Source organism: Mixophyes fleayi, chromosome 2, assembly GCF_038048845.1.
Source record: "Mixophyes fleayi isolate aMixFle1 chromosome 2, aMixFle1.hap1, whole genome shotgun sequence".
In the NCBI taxonomy this organism is placed as follows: domain Eukaryota; kingdom Metazoa; phylum Chordata; class Amphibia; order Anura; family Limnodynastidae; genus Mixophyes; species Mixophyes fleayi.
In genome coordinates, this window is record NC_134403.1 from 26,431,020 (window position 1) to 26,452,922 (window position 21,903).

At 42.0% G+C, this 21,903-nt stretch overlaps 1 protein-coding gene across 2 annotated transcripts in view; it reads left to right on the forward strand.

Annotated features, from left to right (window-relative positions):
• LOC142140802 (N-acetylated-alpha-linked acidic dipeptidase 2-like) overlaps positions 1 to 21,903 on the forward strand; it is a 72,714-nt gene that overhangs the window by 10,668 nt on the left and 40,143 nt on the right. For both annotated transcript variants that reach the window (XR_012688567.1, XM_075198714.1), the window contains exons 2-5: positions 8,543 to 8,651; positions 11,799 to 11,985; positions 16,107 to 16,208; positions 16,837 to 16,962. Coding sequence is in view for 1 of the 2 variants with exons in the window: in XM_075198714.1 (XP_075054815.1) it covers positions 8,543 to 8,651; positions 11,799 to 11,985; positions 16,107 to 16,208; positions 16,837 to 16,962 (524 nt within the window). In the remaining variant the exon portion in view is untranslated. The remainder of the gene's footprint in view (positions 1 to 8,542; positions 8,652 to 11,798; positions 11,986 to 16,106; positions 16,209 to 16,836; positions 16,963 to 21,903) is intronic.

A 21,903-nucleotide genomic window follows, 5' to 3' on the forward strand; every position in this document is an offset into this window, starting at 1 on the left:
GAGGTGGTGGTGGGTGACATATGGCATGCGGTGAGAAAGGTTCAAGGCTTGTAGAGGACACGGGTGGCTGCATCAACTTGGCAGCAGTGGTAGAGAAACTTCAGAGACCCCCCCCTTGAGTTGGGGTATGTTGAAACCCAGATCTCTATGGCTTTCTATTCTTTCCATTCCCTGTAGATTTTCTTCGGAGTTCTTCTTTGCATACAGCTAAAGCGTCGGTTCATCTATTTTAGGTCTGTTATTGTGTAAATAATGAACATCGCCAAGTTCTATTTATGCTTTTAAATTGCCGAGATGGTCTTCCTGTTTGGATGGTTTTGGTGAAGCTTACCTAGATTTTTCAGTTCTTCTGTATGGACTTTAATGGACTTTGTTATGTTTATTTTTTTTATGAGGTATGGACTCCTTTTACAGCTCAAGTATTTAATATTTGTCAAGTTATTGCATTAAGTGTATTTTGCAAGTTCCTTTAGAACAATAATAATCTCCACTCGAAGTTCTCCCTGGTGGGTCCCATCTCACCCGTAAATGTCTGAGCAGGATCTGATCCTCTCTTCTGCTCCGTGCAGGCCTTTTGATAATTCTAGTGGTGTCAATGCCCCTCCCCCCAGAGCTTGGCATTCGGTGGTAAGCAACTTTTACCTATTTAACATATCTCACTTGATTCATCCTGAAACAAACATTCTTCTTTTGAAATAGCCTTCAAATAATATCCTGAGTCTACCCATAAACATAGCCATTTATGTGGCCACTTTGCTTGTTGTAGACCAAATTAGCCCCCAAATGATTGGCGGTGTGAAATAAAACTGGATCGTGGGTTAATCCAATAATGCTTCAGGCTGGCAGTAAATGCTTTAATGCTATGTCTGTGATCTCCCAGCGTTGTGGCCATTACCCAACTCCTCTACTTGGGACGTATAGCATCCATTTGATATGATCTATTAGATTCTAGTTATTAAGCAGTCACTGGTTTTTAAAAGTACTGATAAAGAAGTGTTTCCTGTATCCAAAGTAGCAAAGGATGCATTTGATTCCATGGATAATTTACTTTGTCTTACATTATACTTGTCTACTCTCCTGCTATGTCCGGCAGACTCCTGAATTCCTGGGAGTCCTCCCGGGAGAGCAGGCGAGTCTTCCGGCCCCTGCCCAGGGGTTAAGTGGTGAGGGTGGTGCTTATGACGTGATTCACAAATCATCATGGCCCCGCCCCCCTGCCGGTATAGGTTAGAATTGATTGTGTGCATTTAGGGGGTGGGGCTAAATGACACTATTCACATAGCCCCTCCTCCACACACCCACCTCACCCCAGGGGCCAACTTGCCAAAGTTGGCACGTTTGTCTGACATTTCTTCCATATGCATATTTTAAATGTCCTTTTGTTCTTTGATCATACGTTGGGGCAATTCCACGAATTCCATGGTGTTAAAAACACAGATGCAAGATTTTAGCTTTATTAAGCAGTTGAGTTGTTATATTTTGCTAATAGAGGACAATATTTTTTATGTGTAGTACTTCATTTTATGGCTCTTTAAACTACTTCCGGTGTTCACTGGCAAAAAATATATTATATGGGCAGGCTTTTATTTATTTTCATATCAAGCAATGAAAATACATGTTTGAGCAAATGAACACCTTAGACTTCAATATGAGGGTTAACATAATGGAAGTTAGGTGATTTATTCATTAACAAATAATTAGCTTTGCATGATATGGTTAAGTTAAAATATACAATAGTAAAAGTGATTCCGTTAACAAAGAAGGAACAAAATGTTTATTATTCACTCAAATTTTGAGATATTTCCTCGGAATTTCATTATATATTAAGCTTTCTAAATGCAAACTCATTTTTAAAAGGAGATGTCCCTAAGATAGTTTCTTAGGGCCTGAGTCATTAAGGAGAGTAAAGCAAAAAAAAAAAAAAAAAAAGCTTTACTTTCATTTCCTTAATGACTCAGGCCCTTAGGCCGTTGTGGTAACGGAATCACCGTATGTTGGTAAAGACGAGGATTTACAATAATTAGTGGTGACGTTGGACAAAATAAATATATCGCTCACACTTATTTGAGCACCATTTTTGCCCACTTGCAAAAAAGAAAATTCAGACCAGTTTAAAGGTTCCTGTTTTACATTCTTACTTTTCGGAAAGAAGAGATTGATGTCACAGTTTCTTGCCATTTCTTTGCCAACCATTCATTAAGAGTTTGGTTGATGGAATTGGTGGCACAATTAAGAGCTGTATGAAGCGCATGCTGAGCAGGGACAGTAATTAACGGTGCCAAATAATTCTATCAAAAAAGAGTTCAGCATGTTAAACGCCTAATTTCCTTGCCACAAACACATCAAACGCAGTATTTTAAGCCAGTAGGAAGATATATAGAAGAACACAAACCATATTCCTCATCACTTGCTGTGAAAACACATTATTTCTGGACAAGCACAATGAAACTATGGACGTACAAGGAGAACAGAAAGGAAGGAAATTTGATAACAAGAGTCCAGGGGGTAAATGTATCAAACTGCGAGTTTCCGGAGGGTTTGAAAAGAGGAAATGTTGCCTAGAACAGTCAATCAGATTGTGACTATTATTTTGTAAACTGTACTAAATAGCTGGAATCTGATTGGCTGCTCTAAGCAACATCTCCACTTTTCAAACCCTCCAGAAACTCGCAGTTTGATACATTGATCACGGTTCCTCAATATCTGTCACGGTCTCACAGTGCGAATCCTAGGGTTTGCCCGGTTTTGTGCTACTCATGTAGGGTGCGTAGTTTAACGAGGAGACGGTATTCAACAAGGATCGCCGCAAGGCGGTTTGGCCTTAGCTGCGTCTATCTCGCAGGTCGCGGCCCCTAGTAAGAATACCGAGCGAAGCCCCCTTTGGAGGGTCTGCTGGGATGGTAAGCAAGGAGGGGTAGAGAGAATGGTTAGCTCTGGGGAAGATCAGGTTACCACTGGGATAGCGGCAGTAGTGCTGGGAAGTATCAGTCCTGTAGCAACACAGCGGACCAATATATAAATACACTGAAACAGAGGTTAGAGCGTCAGCTCTGCAGTCAAGCCGATTACCACACAGGAATGGAGTGCAGAGAGTCAGCTCTGCGGACAACTGTAGAGGATCAGCTCTGTGGACAAATATATAATCACACTGGCACAAAGGATGGAGCATCAGCTCTGCAGACAAGCTGGTTACCACACAGGAATGGAGTGGAGAGAGTCAGCTCTGCGGACAACTGTAGAGGATCAGCTCTGTGGACAAATATATAATCACACTGGCACAAAGGATTGAGCATCAGCTCTGCAGACAAGCTGGTTAGCACACAGGAATGGAGTGGAGAGAGTCAGCTCTGCGGACAACTGTAGAGGATCAGCTCTGTGGACTAATATATAATCACACTGGAACAAAGGATGGAGCGTCAGCTCTACAGTCAAGCCGGGGACCACACAGGAATGGAGTGCAGAGAGTCAGCTCTGCGGACAACTGTGGAGGATCAGCTCTGTGGATAAAAGATACACGTCTAGCACCAGAAGGTAACTAAAAGAACAGGCACCGGATATTCAGGGGAGGTGCCTTTTAAAGTTGGAGCCAATTTGTCTGGCCAATAGGGGAGCAGCAGACCCGAATCCAAGATGGCGACGCCCAGGACGAAGCAGACCGCCGGCGGGAGAAGGTAAGTTTGTTGCCCGATCACCCAGCGTGTGACACAAATGTTTTGTGAGGAAGTTTGTAGCTCGGGTGCTTACAGTGAATGTGAGAGATTCAATTCAGCACAATGTGCTTCTGGAGACATCGGCGCATTATTCTGGCGGACATCTCAGCTAATTTTTCCTTGATCCCCCTAGAGGCCCGTGAAAAGATGAGCGGAGATTCCTTTCCGTAATAGGCGAGAATGTCTGTCTAAGGGGCACATTTATCATTCATCGGCAGAAATGAGAAATAGTTATCAATCCTTATCGCATGGATAAGGATTGATCTATTTCTCAAATTTATTAAAAATGGAACACAGAAACAGCAGTTCCGAAAAACTGCTGTTTCTGTGATAAAAAAAATCATACTTACCCCCCTCTCCGGGACGCGCTGTCTCTAGGATCTCCTTCACTTCATCTTCGTTCCTCTTCTTCTTTCCATTGCGCATGTGCAGTTCCACAATTCTGCGAGCGGTGAGTGACAGGGAGGGATCATGTGATCCCTCCACACATGCACTGTCCAGCTCTGCTCTTCGGAGCAGAGCTGACAGCATTGGGTTTTTTCATTTCTGATAATGTACGCCAGCTTCAAGACAAGTTTCCGAAAAAAATGTTTTTTCGGAACTTGTTAGATTGCAGCTGGGAGCAGTCACCATACTGTTGAATGGTGACTGCTCCCAAAAACGAAGAGGAATGCAAAGCAGCAGATATCCATGATATCTGCTGCGATGCACCCTTAAAAAATTTGCGGAGGACACGGAGGCACCTTAATTACTCGGTAAAAGCACTGTTGTGCTTTCTTAAATATGCCCCTAAGATGTCTTGTGACGAATGACTCCGAAGTGAATCTCGCGCACTGAGTTAAAACTTGGTTCCATTCCTTAGAAAGCGGGATACTGGTGAATGTGAGTTTATTTTCCAAAAAATAGAGGACAACTGTTGGGTGGATGAAACTCAAAAGAAGTTGTTGCAACTCCCAAATATTGACAATAGGGAATGTTATTATTTTTGTCCTCCTGGTCTGGAGGCTCAGTAAAACTACATTTTGTAAAGGATTAGGCCTTCTTGATTACTCCAGGTTTTGTTTTGAATGCACCTATTTCACACCTACCAACATTTATTTTTCTGGCAGCGGGATGAGGGCTTGACCACCCTACATTAGAAGCGCGACCATGTCACACCCTCCGGGTGTGTCTATAACTTTTGAAGTGCTAGGCTGCCCTGTACTCTCCTCCCCTCCTAACACCATAAACGGCACCCCTCACCTCTCTGCCATGCCGAGCAGCAGTGATCGACACCCAACTCCCAAATTTCCCACCCGCAGACAAAGCTGTCCCGGGATATCGGGACAGAGCATGTATCAGGAGAGTTGGCAGGTATGCTATCTGTAGTTAGTCAAAAGTTATAAACAATAGTACTATCCGAATCTTTGTTTGTAACACTTATGAATAAAAATTTGCCATAACTTACAAGTGCATGTTTACCAGATCCAAAACATTGGTTTGTAAATTTGTGCTTAACTATTTTGTAAAACTGTAATAAATTATGATCAATACACTTTACTGATACCAACTTGATTATTCCGTTACCACAGTATGACGATTCTAATACTGTATTAAGAGATGTGTCCAGGTTAGACAAGTTGTCATATTATAACTTTAATTATGTACATGTGTCCCCCAAGTGTCCCCGTCATACTACAAAATAGTGCAAATATGAGTTAATTCTGAAAGCTGAATTTATCATTTTTTTGTAGACGCACTCGTAGTGACATGTCTCACGTATGGGGATTTATGAACAATAACTCATATAAAATAATACTTGCACTATATTGACTATTTTACATGAGCTTTATTGTGGGCTATTGGAATTATGATGATTTGTTCACGTTAGTGGGGGCAGTAGTGTAATGAATGGAGTTTTTCAATGTAAAGGGGGTTCCGTTACCAACAGAATTGCTCACGGTTACATTATAACTTGGGGTCCTCTTTGAATAATCATGGTGATTACTAATTTTTGGTCACCGTGATCACTTATCGCCAAATATTGCAGAGGCAACTGAGTTATATAATATATAATTTGTGATTTATATCATATTTTACTTTAAAATAGATTAAAACAGTACTACAATAAAATAATAGTTTTATTCCAAGAATAAGTAATTTTTAAAATGTTCTTCTTCAGGTAACTAGAACAGATCCTACTTCTACCGCCTCAGTGCTTGTTATATAGGCTCCGCTATGCAAAAGTATGGGAAAGCCTTCGTGAATGATATTAAGTCCGGTGCAAGGTTGGAACTACCGTCAATGGGCTCATGGATATAATGGTTCCTGCTGTCGTCGCCACGCCGGACCGTATCACTTGATTTATTTTTTTGGGTTCTAGTGCCTGGAACCCCCCCCCCCCAAGTCTGGGGCAATGTATAATTGAGGTGGCTGAACCCTGCCCCCGCTTCACACGGCTCTGCTTGAAAAGGGAGAGCTGCGTGTACCCAACAGTAGTGCACGCAACATTGCCCATGTATATTATGGGGATAGGAAGAGTTGGAGAGCAGACAAGCACTGTCTAAAATTATAGCCACGCCCCCATGCATGCTGGTCACGCCCACTGGCGGCGTGGTGTGGAAACCCCCCTCTACAAATCCTGCGTTTGCCCCTGGGCAAACAGGAAGTTTTCGCAATGAGGAACATGGAGGGGGGGCTAAGTGTGATACAGAAGGGGTATAAGACATTATTGAAGAAAGTTTTGTTATGGAGAAGGGGGGTTGTTCATAGTTTTTATGTTCTATATATATATTTCTTATATTTGAAATTTGAAGTAAACAAAGCAAAAAGATACTATGCGGTTTGTGGGTGTGGGTGTGGGTGTGGGGCTGAAGCTAATTTTTGCACCTGTGCCTAAAACTCACTCGTTCCTGTCTGTGGGCCAGCGGGTAGTTTGGGCAATGCGATCACAATCCCTATCGCTTCTGCACACAACTGACTGCACAGACATTAGGGCACCGTTACATTTGAAGGAAAGCACCATATTCGGTTGAAAGAGAGAGACATTGCAAAGTGTAACCTTAGAGGAATGCAGAGTCGGTTTTAATTGTGTCTATGGAAACTTTAATTTTACCTTTGGTAGAGTAACAAATCATTAGAGGATGCAGGTCCTACAAGATGCAAAAACATAGAAATAGGCAATGTAAAATTTAAAATCCCTGAACCCGTCCTCGCCGCTCTTGGTTCGGAGATCTGAATCCAACTCCCTTTCGATCGGTCAAGGGTGTTGGAGACCATCGCCCGTCCCTTCTGATCGGCACTCGCCCGTCTCTTAGGTCTGACTGACCATTGTTCAACTGCTGTTCACATGGAACCCCTCTCCACATTGGCCTCCAAAGTTCTCGTTTGAATATTTGCTACTTCCACCAAGATCTGCTCCGCCCTCGCCCTGGGCTTCTACATTCACCGCGGCGGCCCCCCTGCTCGTCGCGGCGTAGCCCCCGGGGGCGCGCTCAGCACCGGCAATGGCCGGGTATGGGCCCAATGCTCCAGCGCCATCAATTTTCAGGGCTAGTTGATTCGGCAGGTGAGTTGTTACACACTCCTTAGCGGATTCCGACTTCCATGACCACCGTCCTGCTGTCTATATCAACCAACACCTTTTCTGGGGTCTGATGAGCATCGGGTGCTTTATCCCAGCGTTCAGTTCATCCCGCAGAGCCAGTTCTGCTTACCAAAAGTGGCCCACTGGGCGCTTGCATTCCACGCCCGGCTCCAGGCCAGCGAGCCAGGCTTCTTACCCATTTAAAGTTTGAGAATAGGTTGAGATCGTTTTGGCCCAAGACCTCTAATCATTGACTTGTCCGGGTAAAACTGCGAGAGAGGTTTCGTCCGCGTCGAGCGTCAGCTTTCCTGAGGGAAACTTCGGAGGGAACCAGCTACTGGTTCGATTAGTCTTTCGCCCCTATACCCAGGTCGGATGACCAATTTGCATGTCGGGTTTGCTGCGGACCTCCACCAGAGTTTCCTCTGGCTTCGTCCTGCCCAGGCATAGTTCACCATCTTTTGGGTCCTATTGCGCGCACTCATGTTCCACCTCCCTGATGGTGCGGGCGAGACAGGCCGGTGGTGCGCCGGCGGTGGGATCCCACCTCACCATAATTGCGCCTCAAGGTTTCTACGCGAGAACTCCGACTCGCGCGTACATTAGACTACTTGGTCTGTGTTTGAAAACTGGTCGGGTGGGTCTTGAAAAAATGGGAAACAAAAAAAACAAACCTGAAATGGGGACTGTCCCACTGAAATCAGGACAGTTGTTATGTGTGGGGTAGATGTTGGCGCTTTATAAATAAAAGATGATATCATAGGGATGAGACCCACTCACATCAGTCCCTGTCCCATTGGACCTTACAGTCTAAATTCCCTAACATATACAAATATACACACTTCTAAGTTACTGTGCATGAAAAACATTGTGAAAAGTAGGTTAATCACCTTCTGCCAAAATTAACCCTGATCTGTGTGTGTGTTAGGAAATTTAGACTGTAAGCTCCAATGGGGCAGGGACTGATGTGAGTGAGTTCTCTGTACAGCGCTGCGGAATTGATGACACTATAGAATTAAATGGCGATGATGAATACTGGGCAGGTATCGTAATATGCATCATAACTGCCCTTCGAACAATTACATCAGAAAATATGGAAACGCATGGAAAGTGCATATATCTATTCACATGCTTACCTTTAATCATCATTAAGAAGTATTTAATAAACAGCTTTTTATAGTCCTAGTTCCAGTAGTTCACTTTTTTTTTAAAGGAGTTTTTCGTGTTCTCTTTTACGTAATATTTCTCAATGTTTGTTTTTCTTCAGGTTGGCTGATCAAACCGGCTAAGCTTCAAGCTGTCCCCGTGACTGCTCGGAATATACGGAAGGAACTTATAGCTGAAATGAAGGCGGAAAACATAAAAGCATTTCTTCGGTAAGGACAGTGTTCCAGGCTTCACAATAACACTTATCATACTGGTAAAGTTGGCAGGTTCTCACCATCTGTGGCGCGGGGCCGTTCCTCTCACGGTCAGGGCGCAGCTATAATGTACTTAGCTGAGAGGTACCATGAGGGTAGCACACCTCCTAGCATGTCTGTCTCTGGTAGTGTCCCTGACGGCGCTAGACTACCGATTCCATACCTCCCTTCCCCATCACTCCCACCCACAGGACAAACGTAATATGGGGACTGTCCTGCTGAAATCAGGACAGTTGTGAGGTATGGGGTAGATGTTGGCGCTTTATAAATAAAGGGTGATAGCATAGGGATGAGACCCACACAAATCAGTCCCTGCCCCATTGGCCTTACAGTCTAAATTCCCTAACACACACTTACACAGACCGAGAGAGACTAGGGTCAAGTTAATAGCAGCCAAATAACCTACCAGTATGTTTTTGGAGTGTGGGAGGAAACCCGAGCACCCGGAGTAAACCCACGCAAACACGGGGAGATCATACAATCTCCACACAGATAAGGCCATGGTTGGGAATCAAACTCATGACCTGTGAGGCAGAAGTGCTAACCACTGAGCCACCGTGCTGCCCTATGGTATATTCCTGGGCAATTACTACTGGCATATAACTAATACTGCTGCCATAATATGGGCACTAAAGCTGGCGTGTAACCACTGCTGCTGGTATGTTATTGGGCAACTATTTCTGCCTTGGAAGTATCAATACTTTTAAATTTGCTTTGCTACTATTAGGGCTAGATTTGCTAAGCTGCGGGTTTGAAAAAGTGGGGATGTTGCCTATAGCAACCAATCAGATTCTAGCTGTCATTTTTTATAAGGTACTAAATAAATGAAATCTAGAATCTAATTGGTTGCTATAGGCAACATCCCCACTTTTTCAAACCCGCAGCTTAGTAAATCTAGCCCTTAGTCTTGTATGTGTTAACACAGAAATGTACACATTGAACCACATTTATATTAAAAAAGATAAAACAATAAATTGTATATATTCTACCTGCCCAGGAGAGAGTCAGCTTGGCAAAACCTCTATCTATTGAGTGTGAGAAAAGAGGTGAGGTCTCTGAAATCTTTTGAGAGTTTAAAACTTGGAAGGTTTACGCAAAGATATAAATCTATGAGGCAGACGAGAGGTGTTCAACATAAACTGTTAGGACCATCAATCCTTGTAGCAAATAAACAAAGATCTAGAAGATGAAAATTGTGCTACAGAGAGAGACATTAAAGTATAGTTGGATATAGACATTGAGGGGAAGATTTACTGAACCTTCTGAAAATGAAAAGTGGAGGTGTTGCTCATGGCAACCAATCAGACTAAGTAACTATAAATTTGTCCCTCCATTTTAAATTTACCTCCCCCCTCCAATGCACAATGCAACATGGTTTTGTCCAAAGTTACTCTCTTTTTTTATTCTTTGCTTAATGAATCAGGCCTGTTATCTTTAATTCCTGTAACTACTGACTAATCATGCGTAGGTGGTGTATATAAAAGCGTGACACAGTCATTACGAAATAACCACCTGAAAAAGCCCAGTTTTAGTGGTAGTCGGATCAGTGATTTTCTAAACAGTAGGGAAACGATAGAACAGAGCAAATAAATGGCACATAGCAGTGTGTAAGGGCGTTTTGTTCAGACATGAGAAGTTGATCATAGAGTGGGTTGATCTCCTCTTGGCTCAATAGCTCCTGCCCTTCTAGTTTTCGGTCTTCTCTGCAACGCACAGGCCCCTCCCACACCTGGCAGCGCCTCCCCCCAAGTATAGCTGCACTTTTTACTGGTGTCTCCAGATAACGGCACGTTGCGTGAGGCCGTCCAGACTTAAAGTGACTGTTCGATGTATACTCGGCTAGAATAAAGTTAATGCTTACAGAAAAGAGATGAAGGAAAGTGCACAGCTTCCCTCGTGGACCTATTTCTGGAGGGGGCCTGGAGCTGCCGCTCTCCATAAACTGCTATATTCATTTCTGCCTTGCGTGCATTTCAAATTGCATACCCACTTCCTGGACTTTGGAGCTATACTTATAAAAGGGGGATGCAACTACATATGGGGGTGTTGTTGTTTCTCTGAAAAATGTCTACGGTGGAACCCACTTCATTGAATTAAAATTTTCCTGTCCATGGAGGGGGTGTGGTCAGCCTGCAGAGGATAACAAAATATATATAGCATTTACACACAAGAGATCAGTGTAAACTTATAATTAACAAGGTGATACAATATAATAAAAGCAAGTTAGGTTGACATCTGTCTATGACCCCTTTGTCCTTATTTGAGCTCTGGCTCTGCTCCGTGCAGTTTATCCCGGGGCTCTTCCTTTTCTCCTATACTGCCCAACAAAATCCGGGGTGGAGTGCTCTGCGAGGGATAGGTGACCGCACAGACCATAGGGATTCACAAGCATGGATTACGGTCGGACTACATTCTTGACCAAACCCGGCTTTCGCCTACCTCTAAAATCTTGAAAACCAAAGCACTTAGTACAGGTTTGCAGACGTATACATAGGTCAACCCACCTCTATATTATAATTGTTTTATATATTTTTTTCCTACAATCATCATCATTTATTTATATAGAGCAAACAAATTCCATAGCGCTTTACAATTGGGATTTATATTATTTAATTAAAATACATAATTTTCTTTTAATGGTGATTACACACATTTTATGCATTATTTTACTTTTTAGAACTTATAATTGGACTTTTGCTGCGCTATAAATAATCGGCAAGACAATGACTTATTTGTCGATCTACATATAAAATCATGTTTATCTACATATTTCTGGCTACTATCGTAACATCTATAAAGCAGATTACTTTTTTTTGGGGGGGGATTAGGTTATACTATAAAGTCCTTTTTATACTACAAAAAAAAATAATTCTTTGCTTTGTCCCCCCGTCATGTAAATATTTAAAATATTTTAATCCCCCCCAGATGTTTTGAAAAAAATAAATAAATAATGATACCTTAAGTCTAATTAGGAAATAATGTGATGTTAGCTGCTTGGCTGATTGTGGATTACATGCTCAATTACAGTGAATGCCCTTTTTCTGTCCAATTAGTTATTTTTAGTTATGTTTTAACCATTTTATTTATTTATTTTTCTTTCAGAGATTTTACAAAAATCCCCCATCTGGCTGGAACGGAGCAGAACCTTAATCTTGCCAAACGTATTCAGGATCAGTGGAAGGAGTTCGGATTGGATAAAGTGGAGTTGGTCCACTATGATGTCTTATTGTCATATCCCAATGACTCTAATCCTAATTACATTTCCATCATCGACGAACGTGGTGTAGAGGTGAGGGAATTCCTATTGCGCACATGTTAGGGCTTGTCTTGGATGCCAGATGCCACTCTAGAATTTGGGACGTAATTTGTGGGTAACACCGTCACTTGCAACAGAACCAAGGAATTTTAATACATACGCACAGCACAGTGGTCTAGTGGTTAGCACTTCTGCCCCACAGCACTGGGGTCATGAGCTCGATTCCCGACCATGGCCGTCTCTGTGTAGAGTTTGTATGTTCTCCCCGTGTTTGCGTGGGTTTCCTCCGGGTGCTGCGGTTTCCTCCCACACTCCAAACACATACTGGTAGGTTAATTGGCTGGTATCAAAATTGACCCTAGTCTCTGTGTGTGTGTGTTAGAGAATGTAGACTGTAAGCTCCAATGGGGGGGGACTGATGTGAATGAGTTCTCTGTACAGCGGCGCAAAATTAGTGGCGCTATATAAATAACTGATGATGGTGATTTTTAAAGAACCTTTAAATAAAGTGTGGATACTTCATATAGTGCTCTATTTATTAAAATGTGACGATAAGGTTGATATATATTTATTTTAGATCACAGCTTATCATGGCGATAGAATATTGCCTATCGTCGCAATTTTCCATTAAGATATCGCTGGGTCAGCTGTCTCGCCGACGCTGGAGCAGTAAAGATTGACTTGACACTTCGCCGGGGGGATCTTTGAATGTATGACCCGGTTGGCCGATTCACAAGCTTTCAGTTCCTCTTAGTAAAAAAACAACAAAAAAACCTAAATAAATAGAATAAAAAAAACATGGATTTGCATAATAAAAAAAATAAAATATAGCTTCAAAGCAATCCCAACTGAAAAAAATGCTTTCATTTAAATAATAAGTCATTTTTTTCAATTTAATTTCTTACGAGATGGGGATAGCAGGAGGGGGGGTGGGAGGGGGGGTTGTACCACCGCCATCCTTATTAAGTGGTTTTCCCATAGAGCACACAGAATGACATGTCTAGATGGATAATTATAATCTATTGTCCTAGAGCAAAGGCAAACTTAGACGTAAACTCTGTGCACATAGTACAGGCTCTGTACAAACACGCACAGGATCATGTGATGTAGAGAGGAGGCCCACGTAGAACACTATGTGACCATCTACCCTCTACCCTCTACTGCTGTGCCATGTCACATCCACCAGCATACAGTCATATTTATTATTCACCGTACACACGCGTCCAGCCCAGTATCCACATTCCTCTTTTCCCTGTTCTTATCCCAACTGCTGGGATGCAGTTTGACCTTTACTTCTCAAGAATTAGTGCTCACTCCCACACGGCTCACACCATTAGGCTGCAAAGAAGAAGGTATTACACAATGGAAAGGATAGAATAATCCTTTCCTTGTGTGTTGTAGAGGGGTAAAAATCTTTTTATTTCTTAGTAGCTGTCAACTTTAGGTCACTGCTATTGGGTGCGTAAACAATCTACCCAGAGGCAAACGCAGGATTTGCAGAGGGGGGTTTCCACACCACGCCACCAGTGGGCGTGACCAGCATTCATGGGGGTGTGGCTATAATTTTAGACAGTGCTTGACTGCTCTCCAACTCTTCCTATCCCCATAATATACATGGGCAATGCTGCGTGGACTACTGTTAGCTACATGCAGCTCTCCCTTTTCAAGCAGAGCCGTGTGAAGTGGGGGCAGGGTCCAGCCACCTCAATTATACAGTGCCCCAGGCTTGGAGGGGGTTTCCAGGCACTAGGAAACCCCCCTCGTTCTGCCTATGCTACCATATAAGTAGCAATATGTGTGCAACATTTTGATCCTTGAAAAAAGGTCCCAGCAGGAACCAAAACATTGATATATGATGCTATAAAAGATCGTTTTTTGATCATTTTTCTTTTCCAGATCCCTTGGGTATTATTATTCATTTTATTAGTTTGTATCCAGTTTTGAATATGTACTGAGGCTGACGGGCAACTGTAATACTTCCGGATGCCTTCTGACCGCATAGCGATTCCGAACCAGGCGGCGGCTGGTGACGTCACCTGGTAATTAACCTATTGCCTCACACTGTATAAGGAGACTTCTGGTATTTGGTCTAACCACTGCTCCAGCGTTACTATTTGCTACATGATTGTATCCTGGTTTACTGACTTCGGCTCTCTCCTGACCTCTCTTTGTATTATCCCTGATTATTGTTGTTACTCGTGGAACCTGACCTTTGGCTTGAACCTGACGCATCTTCGAAACTTTATTTGGTACTGTAACTGCCCGCCGTGTTCTGACCCAGATTGCCTGACCAATCTGCTTTTACATCGCTGGTAGCTGTACTGGAGAACCGCGACTTGCGCGTCTCTCGCAAGTCCAAATTTCCTTGCGGGGGTCCCTGGTGAAGACTCCTCCAATTTCAGCAGCACGAATACCAGCCAGTAGATCTCTGCTACTGTTAGCGTGATATATACATATAATATATATATATATATATATATATATATATATATATATATATATATAATGTATAATTTTTTTTTTATTTTTTTTTGGTATGTATAATGTAATTACACACTAGTTATGCCCTTGAATGTTTTAGTTTTGTTTCTGATTGTCACTATACAGCACTCACCTGAGCCTGCGTGACGTGTATGTGTGATGAAAGGTTAATCAAAAAACAACCACCTTGACTGTTTAAACATAATTAAAACCCTTCCTGTCTATCACACACACTAACCTTGCCTCACCAAATATGCTGCCACCAAGGTTCTTTGTGAAGAGCTAACATTCTTATCAGGATACCTTCATTTCTCCCTTTATTTTAATTAATCTCTCACAACTTACTTTGAACAGAGTTACCGTAAACCAATTGATCTCTCTTGCAGCTATGTAGCGTTCTAATACCAAGATAACTCTGACATGTGATTTCATAATAATATAGAGACCTGGGGGTAAATGTTTCCCTTTTACAAGGCAGCGCCACTTTAAATTTAAGCACTGAAGACGCCGAACTCGCGGGTGTTGAAGAACCCGGAGCTTCATACATTTACCCCCTGAACTTAAGTGTAGTTTAACATGGAAAATAAACCCACAATGCATAAGTTTAAAAAAAAAAAAAAAAAATTACATACAAAATTAATTCACAATAGTTTTTTATAAAATAAAAGGGGAAAAGCTACAGAAACCCAATCGTTCCTGAGTTTACTTTTGTTCTGTCTGCTAGGACAGCGTGAATACTTACGCTTCTAAATATGAAATTGATTCCCAAAGTTAACAAAAACTTTTAGAGTTACAGGACATTTTAAACATGCCTTAGGTGTCCTCCTCCCACTGTCATGTCAGATTTAGAAAGTCTGTGTAAATGCAAATTGTTTTTTTCTGACTTTCAAACACCTTTCAAGTTAGATTTACATACATGTAAGTATGATATTTGAGAAAATATGACATTTTCTTGTGTCCCCATTTGCATTCATTCAAATGTATCCCAGCTGATTAACCTCTTGTCACCCCTTTGAGATGTCCTTAGCTATCAAAGAACCATGAAGAATGTGCGGGATATGTTTTTGGATATTGAGGATATTAATGTATCCTTAAAGAGAGGTTACAAGAGGTTTCAGCTTTTACGACCTGTGCCATAAATTGGTATTGGGCACTCGTCTGTAGCTACACCTTTTTCCATCCATAAATACCTTTATAAATATGTAGAACAGAAGAATGTAGAGACAATCAAATAGATAACAATTTAATTTAGTCTCTCCATCTCAGGTTTTAACAGAGTTCCAGTAAGCCATATCAATACTCTGAATTAAATAACAAACACATATTTGCAATTTTATATGACTTGTACGTAACTTGCAAATGACATTGATGAACCTGCCTGTTACAATCAGGCTTTATTCCAGTTACAGAACCCAGATGTAAGAAGAGATAGGCAGTGTGCTCTGAGTATTCCGGGGCATATATATACGAAGTTAGGGGTCATGCAAGAGAGTGTGTAGTTTGAAGCTGCAGCTGGATGGTCATGTGACTCATTGGTGCATGAAATATAAAGTCTGGGCACTGACCAATCGTGTCATCTGAAAATAATCACCAACATTTAGACTTGTTTTAAATAAATAAATTAAAATTGTAAACTTGCGGTTAACAATGGAAAATATCTACTTTATTTCCAGATATTTAACACTTCCTTATCGGAACCTCCGCCAGATGGATATGAAAATTTTACGGATATGGTTCCTCCGTATAATGCTTTCTCAGCTCAGGGAGAACCGGAGGTAGGTATACTGACCCATAGCCCATTGTATCACAGGATCTATTTATCAAGTTGTCCAGGGTCTTCAGTCCACATAATAATGTCCATTTATGAGGCTTTATGTTACGAGGGAGTTAGCTCTCTGGGACGTACCGCTGCCACCTGTCGGAATGACCATGGCATAGTAAGCTATGTGGCAGGAATCTGCAGCCGGCTTTAATTGAAAGGAGATTATGTGGTTTCAGTACATTCATTTATTACTAAACACATCACTTTTCCATTCTAGCTTCAGCCTATGCTTGTTAGCAGTGTATTTATATCATCAGGCAAAAGTCGTTTACATTTTTTGTCCTAGGAAGCAACACAAAGTCGTTTCCTGCATGTGATTGCATCCTATGCAGAGAGCACAGCAGAGCTATGTCATATCCAAGGGCAAGGAAACTAAGCAATGGTACCATCTGATTATATAGTTACTACAATTACATGGCTAAAAAGCACAGAAGGAAGTTAGAAAGGCAAAACAAGGTTATGAATACAAGTTGTAAGAGAGGCAGGTCAGACAGAAAACATGGGCAACAAGGAAAAAATTATTTTTGCAACTCTTCTTACTATATTAGCTGCCAGCAGATGATTAAGTGTTTGCATTGCAGGGAGATCTGGTTTATGTGAATTATGCCCGTACAGAGGACTTTTTCTACCTGGAGCGGAACATGAGCATCAACTGCACTGGAAAGATTGCCATAGCCAGATACGGCAAAATCTTCAGGGGGAATAAGGTAAGAACTCGTTCACTATATTCTATGTTTTTATGGCGGCTCCAAAAATTATATTTCGGTGCATTCCAATACCGCAACATCCTTAAACGTTCTCTGATTATAAATCATTGTATTCTTTGCATGTCTGTATTTATATGAGATTTAGTTATATGTTTCTTAAACATTTGCAATGTTGTGGTGCCAACAAATGTTTTTATTTGGCTGTTGACATCACCATCACAAGACCGGGTTGATGAGCAGATTCAGCTATTCAGCGGTTGTGTTGAACAACACGGGTGCCTCCACATCCAGGTTAAACAATGACCACGCTAGGAGATGGGTTATTTTCTGATCCGTTTTCATTCATTCACTTGCCTATACATGGGAGATATATATGAATGTGATCCCTGTCCAATCAGAGCAGCATTCACTACAACCTGCTCCGCATTGTAGATTTGTCACATGCCTAATTTAGATTGCTGAAGACTCTTTCACAGACACTAGGGGGGTAAATGTATCAAGCTGCGAGGTCCCAGCGGGTTTGAAAAGTGGAGGTGTTGCTTATAGCAACCAGACAGATTCTAGCTGTCATTAACTTAGTACATTCTACAGAATGACGGCTAGAATCTGATTGGTTGCTATAAGCAACATCTCCAATTTTCAAACCTGCCGGAAACTCGCAGGTTGATAAATTTAACCCTAGGCATTTTTGAGTTGATCAGGTGCCACCTGCAATATAGCTGGTATGCTGTCTTCTTGGTTGAAGTTTGGGATATCCTTCTCTTATTTCTCAACGGTCCTCCTGATTTGTTCGCAACAGTTTTCCTTGAGAGGGGGGCCAAGATCTTTTCTCACAGTCCTGTTCGTGGCTAATTTGGAAACCTGTGCTGATATCGAGTGATATGCTATAAAGAGATCATGCTTCTGTTTGAAGGTAGTTGGAGCCATATTGTTTCTAATGGAGAATGAACTCGAAAAATCTAAAGCGTAAGAGTAAAGGTTCTGATCATGTAGTCTCGGAGTCAGAGCAGGGGAGGGAGAACCTTCTGTAAGGTGAGCGATATAACGTACCCCTGTCTGCATCCAAAATGCAAATGATTTGGGACTAGGGCCAGGAGGGAAGTATGGATTATCCCACATGACAGGAGAATTGATGGATGAGAGATCATCATCATCATCATCAATTAATATAGCACCACTAATTCCGCAGCGCTGTACAGAGAACTCACTCACATCAGTCCCTGCCCCATTGGAGCTTACAGTCTAAATTCCCTAACACACACACATAGATAGAGAGAGACTAAGGCCAATTTGATAGCAGCCAATTAAGCTACTAGTATGTTTTTGGAGTGTGTGAGAAAACCAGAGTACCCGGAGGAAACCCACACAAACACGAAGAGAACTCCGATAAGACCATGGTCAGGAATCAAACTTATGACCACATTTAGAGTTAGACATATGAAACGATGCAAGTAAAATATGTAAAATATAGTATAGCAAAGTAAAATTGCATTTAGATAGTCAATTTGCACTGTACTACAGCAACCAATCAGCAATCCGCTTTTATATGTCCAGTACAAGTTAGAAAATGAAAGCAAGTGTCTGGTTGTAATGGCTTAGTGCAGGGTTTCCCAAACCCAGTCCTCAGGGCTCCCCAACAGTGCAGGTTTTCCATATCTCCTTGCTGGAGCACAGGTGTAGTCATTACTGACTGACACATTGTTACAGATCCACAGGTCCTAATTATGTCACATGTGATCCATAAAACCTGCACTGTTGGGGAGCCCTGAGGAATGGGTTTGGGAAACCCTGGCTTAGTGCAAATTTTGCATCTAATCGCAATTTTAGTACATGAGTCCCTACGTTGGTTGCCTGTATTTTACTAAAATTATCTAAATTAATATACTAAACCATTAACAAAACTGGTCTCATTTCTCCCAACTCTACCTCTCCACTCCGTCCAAGATTTGCATCTTTCATCCACACTTACTACCTGCTCCCAGGAATTGTTTCATTCTGCATCCACTCTGTAGAATTCTCTCCCTCATGCCAGACTTTCTCCCACCCTCCAAAACTTCAAGTATTCTCCGATAACTCAGACAAGCTTCTCAAATCCCCAAACCACCTTCTTAGGCTGCTCCACCCATCTACCACCCTTCTACACAAGTTACTCAATGCCCTGACCCCCAAAACAACATTGCTGTTGGACCAGGGGCAGATCTAGACATTTTTTTTTGGGTGGGGGGCAGGGGGGGAGGGGGCATCATTTTGATGGGCCCAGCCTTTTCCCCCTCGCTACTAGCAGGGGTGAGCTGCCTGCGGCTGCACACTGGGTACATGAGTCAGGCGCCCTAGGGGCAGACAGAGAATGCTGCTCGGCTGCTCAGATTGTGTTTAAAACACAATCGGCGCATCTGTGCAGTATGGCCCCTATCGCTCCGCTCTGAATCATGTAGCCCCACTAAGCACTTTTCCCAGTGCAATCTCCCTGGACAATTTACACTATGTAGCCCTTATCTTCATACAGTATATCACACTCCTACTATCCTATAGATTGCAAGCTTGTGAGCAGGGTCCTCTTTCCCTTTTGTCTGTCTATTAATTCCCAGTCTTGTTTTATTACAGTGTTTGTTCGGATTGTAAGGCGCTGCAGTCTATGTTGGTGCTATATAAATAAATGTCAAGATTTAAATCTATCAGGAGTCAAAACATAACCATCTTGATTATTAAGGTCTATTCTCTGTTTTCTGCACACAACATTGTGTATCAAAATCAAGCACAATCCCTTAAACAAGTACATCATTTCCTACACAAACAAGTAGTGATGTCGTCATAATCTCACACGTTACTTTTCTTCTCCATTTCTTTATTTTGTTTTCTTCTACGACACTTTTCAAGTCGCATACAGAAATTACTTTAACACCTGAAGATGTGCCTACTGTTTATCCCATCATTAATAGTAATACTTATGCAACAATCCACAAATGTTACTTCGCTTTTCGCTATATTTTTGCTTTTCCCTAATTTTTAAATCAAAATAGGTGGCTTCAAATCGCCTTGCATAACATTAAGCTGTACAAAATCTTCAATTGTCTTACTGTGCATATGAATAAGAACGCATATGATAAACAGGACAAGAAATGATGAGAATAAAAAGAAAAAAACAAATATTGAAATGACATAAAAAATGTGTCTCTAGAGCTCCTAGCCAGCCAAATGCTTTGATTCATATTGATGCAGTTTTTCTAGTTTTAATGTGTTTTGCATGATCAAATAATTCTTGTGAGTTAACAGGAATATAGACACATTACAACTTTCCAATTAGGAGACACACGCTGCCCCTAGTGGCCAAACGTAAGGTCTGCCGGGTCAAAGTTCCAGTGGCAGACATTGCCACTGTGATCTTTTGTAATGTGCTCGCAGCCCTATTCTAGCTCTCTGGATAAAAATCTAACTCCCTTTATAGTCCTCCCGGCTCTACACATGGGGATTAAGATGGCAAATATATATTTGTTTCAGACCTTTCTTTCATATCATTAATCCTACATACAGGAAGAGCACTAACATGCCTAATTGCAGGAATTAGATCTTCTGAATACCCAGTCCATTGGTAAGATGTTGTTCCGCAAATAACATGGGTTCCCTTATAAGTATAACTTCAAAGGAGACAATGGTAATCCATGTTCTCCCCAGAAAAGTTTGCCAGCCGGGTGGCATTAAGAAGTACCCGGGTGGGGGAAATTTTAATACTTTGCAATAATATTGAACATGTTGGAGGTTATTGCCCACACCTGCCAGGACTGGTCAGACTGGTGGGTCAGTGGTCTAACACACACTGCTGGCTGTAGTGCTCACATAGTGTCTGTTATAATTGGAGAAACAATGGTTTGTTCTATTCTAATAGAACTCTATTGGGCTCCAAGAGCCGGGTGACGAGTAAAATGGGCGGGTGGAGCACCCGGGAAATAGGTGCTGGGGAGAACACTGTGTAATTATAGGCTAAAGTCTGTATGTGACAGCTAGTATGTCACATGCAGAAATCCTATTAACACATGAAAGTCTGGCTAACCAGTATGGACAGTTGTAGCATGCCTCTCAGTAGGCCTGACTTTGCCGGGACTGTCTCCATTCACTAAGCCAAAGGTGGTGCAGATTACAGGGATGCTTTGCCAGAAAGTGGGTATAGGTGGGAGGATTAGGGCAAGTTTTGGGTAAAAAGGGGGATGTGGAGTATACAGATGAGATATTGATGCTATTTTGTCCTGGGTTTGTCTGGATTAAGGTTGGGAGGTACACTATAACACAGCTGAGTGGAACCACTTAGCATAATTTGAATCGGAAACAAGAACAAAATCTGGGAGGTTTCCAAATTTTGGGGAGTCCTCATGGAGGGGCAGGCAAACTCTTGGATCCTGGGCGGAAGCGGGGCTTAGTGACGTGATAGCGTCACCACGATCCCCTCCCGCACTTGTCACCTGACTCGGAGGGGAGAGACTAAAGTAAGCAAGTATGGTTATGACCATGGTCATTTCTAACGTAAGACTGTGCAGGCTAATTTATTTTGGTAAATCACTCAATGAACCTTGGACCATGTGACGCTTAGCATTTTTCTGTTATTGTTGTAATACGTCTGCGTTTTGTAGGCCAGATGGTAGATCTCGCCACTTGACTTTTTATTGATGACTTGTAACATTCCTTCTACCCTGCGGGAATCCTGTAGCAATGAATTCTATAGGTCTGCCAGCTGTAAGCTGTCTCATCCGGTGATAGAAGGCTTCGGAGGAGGAGGAGGCAGCCAGTCAGCACATTGTTTAGTGTTATATTAGCTGGTTAGTGGTTTGGGAGGTATAGGTCAAACATTTATAAAGTTCAGTTAAGTTATTTGTTTCTTCTTTCTTTTCTTGACGAGAGTCAGCTTATCTCACAATAAGAACTAACAGAAAAGTAGAGGAAGATAATAAA